Source organism: Orycteropus afer, unplaced genomic scaffold (genome assembly GCF_000298275.1).
Source record: "Orycteropus afer afer isolate SDZICR_OR568_19922 unplaced genomic scaffold, OryAfe1.0 scaffold00020, whole genome shotgun sequence".
Taxonomy (NCBI): domain Eukaryota; kingdom Metazoa; phylum Chordata; class Mammalia; order Tubulidentata; family Orycteropodidae; genus Orycteropus; species Orycteropus afer.
The window spans coordinates 2,964,883-2,975,373 of record NW_006921607.1 but is presented as its reverse complement, the minus strand read 5'-3'; the positions used below and the strand labels follow the sequence as shown (position 1 = coordinate 2,975,373).

Genomic DNA, 10,491 nt, shown 5'->3' with positions numbered 1-10,491 from the left:
TGTCCAAATTTCCTCTTCCTCCAAGGCCCAGGTAGGTATTTTCAGCGAAGCATTAGGGCCTTATCCATACAACTGCGTGTGGTTCTGCCCGGATGGCTCTTGCCCCTTCCACTGGGAGAACTGGCTTTACCCAGGTCCATCATTCATTATCGCTTATGCTTGTCTTCCCCACAGCTGAAGCTCTGTGAGAGTTAAAGCTATATTTCATACATTTTTATACCCCCAACCTTGTGACTGGGAGCTCTGGTGGCATAGTGCCAAGGCATTTGACTGCTAACTAGAAGGCTGGCGGTTTAAACCCACCACCCACCAGAAGGAAGATTGGGCAATCTAATTAAGTAGAGATACCACCTCAGAAACCCAAGGAGGGGTCACTATGAGTCAAATCAACTCGACGGCAGTGAGTTTGGTTTTTTTTGGTTAACCTTGTGACTAATTCAAAAACAAAAACAAAAAACAAACATTGTCATTGAGTCAAATCTGACTCGTAGTGACCCCTGCTTGGGTTTCTGAGGTGGTATCACTACGGAAGTAGATTGCCCAACCTTCCTTCCGAGGAGTGGCTGGAGGGTTTGAACCGCCAGCCTTCCGGTTAGCACTCAGTATCCTACAAATAGTTTGTTGTTAGTTGCCATGGAATTGGCTCCAACTCCTAGTGACCTTATATACAAAACGTCGCCAACTCCTGGACCATCTTCATGATGGTTGGTGTGTTCGAGTTCATTGTTGCTGCTGCTGTGCCAATCCATCACTTGGAAGGTTTCCTTCATTTTCACGGACACTCTACTAAACATGAAGCCCTGTTCTAGCAATTAGTCTTTCCTAGTGATATGTCCAAATAAGCAAGCCAAAGTCTCACCATCCCCATTTCTAAGGAGCACTCTGGTTGTATTTCTTCTAAGACTGGTTTGTCTGTTCTGAGTGTTCTAGGTATGTTTATTGAATGAATGACCCATACTTTTTTTTTTCCTAATGAACTATATTTTGATCTATAGTCATGATGGCCATTGCATGACATTTGTTTTTTTGTTTGTTCATTCATTTATTTATTCATGTAGTCTCCTAATACTGGTCAGCCAATGTGTTAGGCATAGATTATAAAGAGAAAGAAGGCAAATTCCAATGAGGTGTGTCCTTACACAGGCATGTATAAAGAAGAGTTATGATCAGCACTAGGACATCCTACCATACTCCCATCAGCACTTGTGGCCTCTTTGTAAAGACAAACCACTTTGGTTTGCAGAGGAGTGGGTGATTTAACATCTCGAAATAACTTGAAGGAGGAAAAATTCCCAAAACGTTTCTATAGGCTAAACTCAAATCATGTATTTCTCATAATTCCTTCTCAGTTTAGCTCCATCTCCACAATAATGGAGATAATAAGAAGAAGGATAGAAAGATAGGTAGGTAGACAGATAGATAGAGATATTAGATAGATAGACAGATTGATACTGTCAAGTTGACTCCAACTCATGGTGAGCCTTTGTACAATAGAAGAAAACATTGCCCAGTCCTCTGTGATCCTCATAATCTCCAGGCATGTTTGAGTCCCTCATTGCAGCTGTTGTGCCAATCCATGTCACTAAGGATTTCCCTCAACCTTGTTGACCCTCTACTTCACCAAATATGATGTATTTATCTAGCAATGGATCCCTCCTGATGATATGTCTAAGAAACTCTGGTGGCTTAGTGGTTACCAACCAAAAGATCAGTGGCTCAAACCCACCAGCCACTCCATGGGAGAAAGATAAGGCAGTCTGCTTCCATAAAGATTTATAGCCTTGTGGGGCAGTTCTACTCTGTTCTTTAGAGTCTCTATGAGTCAGAATTGACTCAATGGTGATGGATTTGGTTTTGGGGTTTTGGTGATGTGTCCAAAGCAAGCGAGTCAGATAGTGTTCTGTTGTGATCCATAAGGTTCTCATAAGGAGATCACCAGGCCTTTCTGACTAGTCTGTGTTAGCCTGGAAGCTTCACTGAAATCTGTCCACCACAGATGACATGTTCTTTGAAATACTGATAGTGTAGCTTCCAGCATCATAGTATGTTAATAAGTGTGTTAATCATTGGCACTACATAGGGACTTCTCTGGTTGCATAGATGAGAAGAACTGGTTCCCCTGACTGGTTAGCTTCACTGAGCCTTGGGTCTGTTTCTTGAAGCCTGAGTGATGGTTCACCAGGTGGAGGTGGGTAAAGGCATTCTCAGCAGTGGGAAGAGTATGGGTAAAAGGTCAGCACATTTCATGTAAGCTTAAGTTACATGAGTTAAGAGATATGAGTCTGAAAAGATTGAATTGGAACAGATTGTGAAGTTCTTGCTATGCAGCATGAAAGTCTTTGGTTTTTAATGTGATTCCTCCTAGAAGTTTGGCTCTCCTCTGACTAACCCATCCCCAAAAGGTGTTCCATTGGTAACCTATGCCATTTCCCCTTGCCACTGCCCCTTGCCTCCCAGGACTTCAGGTCCTTCTTTCTATCTCACTTTAGAGCCAACATCTGTGGACTGGAACGTGTCATCCAACCGGCAGGCGCATCACACAGACAGATTCTACAGCCCAGAACTCATCTTGCGGAGAGGCCAACACTTCCGTATATCGTTGGGTTTCGATAGAAATGTGGACTCTGAACAAAATCTGACCTTCACAGTCTCCACAGGTACCTGCTCACCCACCTCACACCTGATTAGCCCTTGGGGCTGTGTATACATCTGGTGGTGGTAACACTAGGGTCACTGAGCCTTGGGCTCCAGCCCAGCTCTGCACCTGACTGAGTGTGACTTTGGGAAAGTTGCTGAAGTGTCATCATCTTCAGATAAAGAGGGATTTGGCCAGTATGGTCTCCTCAAGTTGATTCCAGGGTTATAATGTGGTCTGCATTGGTTGACATTCCCCACAAGTTGTATTGGAACCTGATCTCTCCCACAGTCTGGCCAGCACTCCCTGGTTTCCATGGTTCTCTATCTCCTTCAACAGGGCCTTACCCCTCGGAGTCGGCCAGGACGAAGGCTGTGTTTACAATCTCCAACAGAACAAGTAATGGCTGGAGTGCAGAGCTCCAGGCCAGCCAGGGCAACACTCTGACCATCCTCATCTCCAGTCCTTCCAATGCACCCATAGGACAGTACACACTGAGCCTTCAGAACTCCTCCTCCTCCTCTGTGAAACTTGGAACGTTCATACTCCTCTTTAACCCCTGGCTGCAAGGTAGGCATCTAACCACCAATATTCCCAGCCACCAACCAAGCACAGCCCATGGAAAGGAGGTGAAGAATGACTTCACCTGGCTCAGGTTTGATTAGGGAAATTTGGGACTATAGAAATAGCACAGAAGTAGAAGTCAAAAGCCATAGTTTGAGTCACTCTGGGCAATCACTCTTATCAGCTGTGTCACTTTGGGCAGTCACTCTACCAAGAGGAGCCTCTTTCTATGGATTTTCTGCTGTCTCCTCTGGGGCTGTTGTGAGGATTTTGTGAGCTCAAACAAATGGCATGTTGTTGTTGTTGTTGTTATGTGCCGTCAAGTCGGCCCTGTCTCATAGCGACCCCTCCTTGGGTTTCCGAGGCAGTATCACTACGGAAGTAGGATTGCCCAACCTTCCTTCCGAGGAGTGGCTGGTGGGTTTGAACCACCAGCCTTCTGGTTAGCAGTCAAGTGCTTTAGCCATTATGCTACCAGAGCTCCTAACAAATGGCATGGCATGGTGCAATTGTAAGAAGCAATGACCACGGTACATTCTGCACATGGAGATAACTTCCTGACTGAAGGAGCATCTGTAGTGAGCAAGTTTTTCATCCCTGAGGTCTCATTTTCAGATCCTCAGTCATCCCAGCTGTTTTTTCCAGCTCAATATCCCCACAGTTTGAGTTGGAACAGTACAACCCAATGCTAATTCCTAGGTGGAGGTTGAGGGAAGGGCTGAGGTGGGCATTGCTCCAGCCCCCAGTTTAGTCCTCAGGAGAAGGAGAATAACTGATCTCTCTAATATTCTGTAGGATTCTAGTCCCTGTTATGTGCTTTTTGTGTCAAATAGCGGATGCTGTCTTTATGAGTAATGCTGCTGAGAGAGAGGAGTACGTTCAGCAAGATGCTGGAATCATCTATGTCGGAAGTGCAAATCGCATTGGCATGGTTGGCTGGAACTTTGGACAGGTAAAAGGGTCATAAGAAAGCTGAGGAACATGTCTGTATTACTCAAGGAGTTCAGCAGCTGGCCCCATAGTCAGGTAGAAAGCCTGTCATCTGTCCATCTGTCTGCCCTTTTATTCATTCATTTGTTCAGAAGACATTTATCAGCCACCTACTATGTGCCAGGGCTCCAGCTTCACACTAAGGATATAAGAGAAGAATAAGACAGAATTTCTATCTTTAAGGAGCTCACCACGTACTGATCAAGACAGACCTATAACTGAATTGGTGCATTGAAGTATAATTGGCACCCTGGTACACAAAAAAATAAAAGGCCCAGTAGAGGCACTCAGGGCAGAATATAAGTAGATTTAGTTTCTGTTTCTCATCCTATGTGCAAGTATGGTGATACTTCCTTGTTGTGTGCACTAGGCCTTTTAAAGCCATAGTCTCTTGGTCCCTTATTATGTTAGCTCCTATCCGAGTCCTCAAGTTTTCCTGGTTTGCTTAGAAAAATTTCAGAGATTCCCTACACTTTTTTTTCTCCCCCCAGCAGACAAATGCAGGCATTGGATGAGGTACATTAGATGAGGTGCCTTGGTCAACCAGGAGGGGTGGGCAGTTGCATGCTCTGCCTTTCTCCAAACCCCATCCCATAATCAGCCAGACTGATTCTTCTGTTCCTTCTTCTACATGTGTCAAATGTCATTTGGAATAAAAAAGAACTAGAATAAGGGTTCAGAGTAGACCTAAGGATGAATAGGGGCCTGGTTTTGATAAAGGGGTCAGGGGAATCCTCTGTTAGGAAGAGACATTTAAGCAGAGATGTGAAGGAGGTGAGGAGAGGGGCCATAGAGATATCTTGGGAAAAAGCATTTTAGGTCGAAGGAATGGCAAATGTGAAAACCCTAAGACAAGAGGAAGCTAGTCCTTCTTGGATTAGACCTCAGTTTGAGAAGTAGTGACTTAAAAGTTTCATTTTGTAAAATGGTTTCAAATACCTCTTTAAGCAGGATATTTTATAACTAATGCCCCAGAAGTCTAAATAATGTGCTCAGTAACACAGACCATTGGAGCCAGAAGGATACTTTGAGATCAGCATGGCTCAATCCCTCATTTTACAGATGGGGAGACCAAGTCCTAGACAGGCTCAGTGACTTGCTCCAGGGTCTGTGACAGTGAGGGAACTGGCCATGCCATGCTTCCTCCTGTTCACTTCAAGGGACTCAGCACTGTGCCTTATGTATCTAAGAAGTACCAGAAGAGTGTACAGAGCTGGGTGTGGCACCTGTTGGGTGTGGCACATGTTCCTTGGATGCTCTACTTACTTCTAGAGGCCAAGGAGTGGAAGAACTCAGACAGTTCCTATGGCTCTCACCAGTGTGGCTCTCATACACCTGACTAGCCTAAACTATTTGTCATTTCTTTCATTCTAACACCGAGTCCCATCTTTTAACAGTTTGAGCAGGACATTCTGAGCATTTGCCTCTCAGTTCTTGATAAAAGTCTGAATTTCCGCCGTGACCCTGCTACTGATGTGGCCCGCAGAAATGACCCCAAATATGTTGGCCGGGTACTGAGTGCAATGGTGAGTAATAGGAAAATGATAACTAGCTGTTACCATTTATTGAATACCAACTTTGAGTTAAGCACAAGCACTCTTTTTTTTTTTTTTTTTAATTTGTTGTGATTTGGGTGAAAGTTTACAATGCAAATTCACTTTCCATACAGCAGTTCACATACACTTTGTCTCATGACATTGACTACAATTTACCCCAATGCAACAGCTCCCCTCCCACTTCCTCTAGATAATTACCTCTTCCTTGTGTCCATCCTTCCATGCACTGTCTCCCTGTCCATAAACAGCCCTTCCTTCTCTCATGATTGTACTCTCCAAGGAGTGTATCTACCTCAGGTAAATGTTCAACTCATATGCCGTCTTTTGTTTGGCTGGAAACCACAAGTGTGGGTTTAGTTCCAGACCTGAAGGGCAGCGAGGGGGCCGTAGTCTCAGTGGTTCTACCAGGCTCTTTCAGACCAGCAAACCTGGTCCCCCCCCACTTTTTTCTTTCCCCAGATGATTTTGAGTTTTGTTCCACATTGCTCTTCCACTCTATCCAGAATCTCTAACATAGATCCCACTCCAAGTAGTTGACAGTGGTAGCTGGGCACCATCTATTTCTTCTGGTCTCATAATCATATAGGCTGTGGATCACATGGTGTACCAGTCACTAGGACTAATTGTTTCCAAGAGTCTTTGGTTTTCATTTTTCTTTGCTCTGGATGAGAAGAGACCCATCGTTGCATCTAGATGGCTGCTTGCAAGCTTTTAAGATCCCACTCGCTACTTGCCAAAGTAGGAGGTGGAGCAATGTTTTGTGTGGTATGTTATGCCAATCGAGCTAAGCACAAACACTCTTTACACATATCATCTCATTGAAGTCTTCTCACAAAATAGCACCAGCACCACCAATTACCTTGAGTCAATTGTGACTCATGGTGACCCATATGTGTCAGAGTTAAACTGTTCCACAGGGTTTTCAGTGGCTGTTTTTTCAGTACTAGATCTCCAGGCCTTCCTTTTAAGGCACCTCTAGGTAGACTCAGACCTCCAACCTTTCACTTACCAGCCATTTTTTCCTCACAAAATACAGTCGGTAGTTATTATCATTCCCATTTTCAAAAATGGAGTGTGAGACTCTTCTGACTTCAAGAACTTTCCTGAAATGCTCAGGGAATGAGAACAGGCCCCAGGTCTCCCTGGCTCCAAAGCCCAATGCCCTTTCCACTTTGTTGGGAGGTCTTTCTCAGATGATGAGGGAAAGTTGCCCTTTGGTGCCCCCAGGGACAGGAGAAAACAGATCTGAGACCCATTGCATTGCTGAACATCCTGGGAAAGGAGGCAAGTTTGTAGAAAATCACAGTGCTGAGCTCCTTAGCATTGATCCATCTCTCCCACAACACAGAGCACTGAGTGTCACAATGGGAGGCCACCAGGCCAGCCCACTCTTTATCTACATGGGGAACCAAAGCCCAAGGAACAGAAGTGACTTGCTCACAGCCACACAGCCTGGGAGTCAATCCAGAGCCAGTTCTTGAGCTGCCTGCCCTGGGCTTCTTTTCTTTCACCTGGGCCATCTGCATGAGAGAGGCCTATCCCACACCTGCAAGCAGTCCCCAGAGGAACCCATCATCTGCTCTCAGTGTGCAGACAGAACAGGGCCCCGAGAAAGTCTCCAAACAAGGACAAGCCTGTTACAAATTTACAAGTTTAAAGTCCAGGAGAGTTCTTTAAACTAAATTATTACTCGACATGTTTTTAATTGTTTTTCTTTTAAAAATAAGATAAATAACTGATTAATGAACTAGGCATTTCTTGGTCTCTTTACTTTGGAGTTAGATAATTTCCAAGCTAACATATTAGTTATATGGTTACAAATTTAGACAACCTTTAGATTGCATGATAAATATCTGGGGAGTTGTCAGAAGGGACTTGTTGTACCAGATGAGTCTTAAATTGGGCCTTGAAGGAAAGGAATAGGGTAGGGGAAGGGTGGGGCAGTGATGGTTTGGTGGTAGAATTCTCACCATCCGTATGGGAGAGCTGCATTTGATTCCCAACCAATGCACGTCACGTGCAGCCACTGTCCTTCTCAGTGGAGCTTGCATCTTGCTATGATGCTGAAGGTTTTGGCAGAGCTTCCAGACTAAGAAAACCAAGGAAGAAAGTCTTGGTAAACTACTTCTTTAAAAATCAACCAGTGAAAAACCCAGTGGAGTACAATGGTCCTATCTACAGTCAATCATGGGATGGTACAGGACTGGGTGGCATTTTGTTCCATTGCGCATGGGGTCTCCATGAGTCAGGGACCAACCAGACAGCAGTTTACAACAACAGGGGTGGGGTAGGCCCAGGGAAGTTGGAGGCAAAGAGGAAGTGGATGAGGACTAGAGCAGCTCTGGAAGGATAGGGAGAGGAATTGGGCTTAAGCTGAACCTCAAAATCCAGATAGATTGAAAACCCAGTGGCCTGGGAAGGGTGACCTTAAAGCCAAGGCAGGGGGGAAGTGAAGTTGGATGACTTCTGAGGCTGAGCCTCTCCAGCCAGGAGAGAGTGGGTGAGGCTGCAGGCTCCCACAGCTGCTGACTCACTGCCCCTCAGGACAAACCACTTTATCTTGGTGCCAGTCTCCTCAGTTGCACCTCCAGACCTCCCGGTTGGGCTGGACCCTGAGCTAGTTATGGCTTGTGCAGAGCTTTGAAATGCTCAGCCAGAGATGACCTTCCTGATTACCACCATGGTGGCTACAGCAAGAGTGACTCAGGAGAGGGGGAGGATGCACATCTTCCCTCTGAGGAGGCCCCATCGTGCCCTGTCCTATGATTCTAGCCCAGGCTCTCCCAGGTGGGTTCGCAGAGCTCCCCCACAAGATGGAGGGTTTGGGAAGTCTTGGCTGGCCTGGGCAAGCCAGTTTTCACAGCCTTGCCCCTTGCAGAGAGCAGTCAAATGTGGCCTGCTAGTCAAAAAACCCACCCACTGTTGAGTCGATTCCAACTCTTAGAGACATTCTAGCACAAAGTAGAATTGCCCCATGGGGTTTCCAAGGCTGTAATCTTTAGGAAAGCGGACTGCCACATCTTTCTCTCACAGAGCAGCTGATGGGTTTGAACCACCAATATTTGGCTAGCAGCCGAGGGCTTTAACCACTGCACCACCAGGCCTTCTCCCAAGTCAAAGCACTTTTAAATTCATAACATTCTGTGTGTATGGGAGCTCTGGTAGCATAGTGCCTAAGGCACTTGACTGCTAACCAGGAGGCTGGTGGGTCAAACCCACCAGCCACTCCTCAGAAGGAAGTTTGGGCAATCAACTTCCATAGTGATACTGCCTTGGGTCGCTATGAGTTGGGTCTGACTCAAGGCACATAACAACAACAACAAAAATCTGTACACATAAAAACCAAACATGTTGCTTCCCCAGAGAGAGGGAGAAGAAATCATGGGTCTCAGATCTGGACGGCTCTCAGAGACCACTGTCTATCCTCTCATACCAAAAAAAAAAAAAAAATCAAGCTCACTGCTGTCGAGTCTGATCCAACTCATAGTGACCCCTCCTTGGGTTTCTGAGGGGTATCACTACAGAAGTAGATTGCCTAACCTTCCTTCCAAGGAGTGGCTGGTGGGTTTGAACCACTAGCCTTCTGGTTAGCAGTCAAATGCCTTAGGCCCTGCACCACCAGAGCTCCTAGACTCTTGTACAGTTGAGATCAATGACAAAGCTCCTTAGACTGAACACTTGACTGCTGGACAGCACCTGAGAACTTTAGTTTGTTTCTAACCTTCCCTGTATTGGAATGATCAATGAGCTGACCAAAGGCAAGGCTAGGCTTGCAACCCAGCTTCCACCTTCACTTTCCCCTTTAACTTTTGATTATGAAAGAGTTCAAGGAGGTCCAATGGTGCAGTGCCTAAGGCATTTACCTGCTAACCAGAAGGTTGGTGATTCAAACTCCCCAGCCACTCTACAGAAGGAAGATGGGGCAATCCGTAAAGATTTACAGCTTTGGAAACCAAATGGCTGTTGCTACGAGTCAAAATCGACTCAATAGCAATGAGTTTGGTTTTTGAATTTTATGGAAGAGTTCAGACAGACATGGAAGTAGAAATAAGAGTACAATGAACTCCTGTGCACCTATCACTCAGCTTCAGCAATTACCAACTTGAGGTCATTCTTGTTTTCTCTCTAGTCTCCACCCAACCATCTCCCAAACAGATATTTGATAAATCTCAGACATCACATCATTTCACATGTAAATATTTCAATATGTATCTCTAAAAGGTAATGGAACTCAGGTCTCTTGACTCCTAGTCCAGTGCTCTTTTATACCATGTCATGGTTGTGTTACTTATACTAGAATCATGTCAGAAGTTGAATGAATGCATGAATGAAAGAAAAGCAATATTCCATCTTTATTCTTTCCAAGAAGTTAGTTGCAAAAGCAATCTTTTTAGAAGACCAGTAAAGAGAGTTGCGTGGCCACCCAAGTTAGAAATCTGTGACAGCAATGACCTCTTACAAGAAGTCCTCTGCGAGCTGGATTTCCAGCTCTGCCTTGCCACTGGCAAGCTGCAGTCTTGTTTATCCATGGGCACCTGCTACTCAGTATTGATGGGTGGATGGAAGGCAGTCAAAGGCTGCCCACTAGTCAGAGCCCTTCATACACCATCTGCTACATATAAAAACCAAACCTGTTGCCATCAAGTCAATTCCAACTCATAGCAACTCCATGTGTTACAAAGTAGAATTGCCCCATAGGGTTTTCTTTTCTTTCTTTTCTCTCTCTCTCTCTCTCTCTCTCTCTCT

The 10,491-nt window shown here is 45.3% G+C and overlaps 1 protein-coding gene across 1 annotated transcript in view; it reads left to right on the top strand.

Annotated features, from left to right (window-relative positions):
* TGM3 (transglutaminase 3) overlaps nt 1-10,491 on the top strand; it is a 63,309-nt gene that overhangs the window by 11,604 nt on the left and 41,214 nt on the right. The window contains exons 2-5 of the mRNA XM_007934691.1: nt 2,490-2,657; nt 2,975-3,205; nt 4,033-4,151; nt 5,587-5,715. Of these exons, the coding sequence (XP_007932882.1) occupies nt 2,490-2,657; nt 2,975-3,205; nt 4,033-4,151; nt 5,587-5,715 (647 nt within the window). The remainder of the gene's footprint in view (nt 1-2,489; nt 2,658-2,974; nt 3,206-4,032; nt 4,152-5,586; nt 5,716-10,491) is intronic.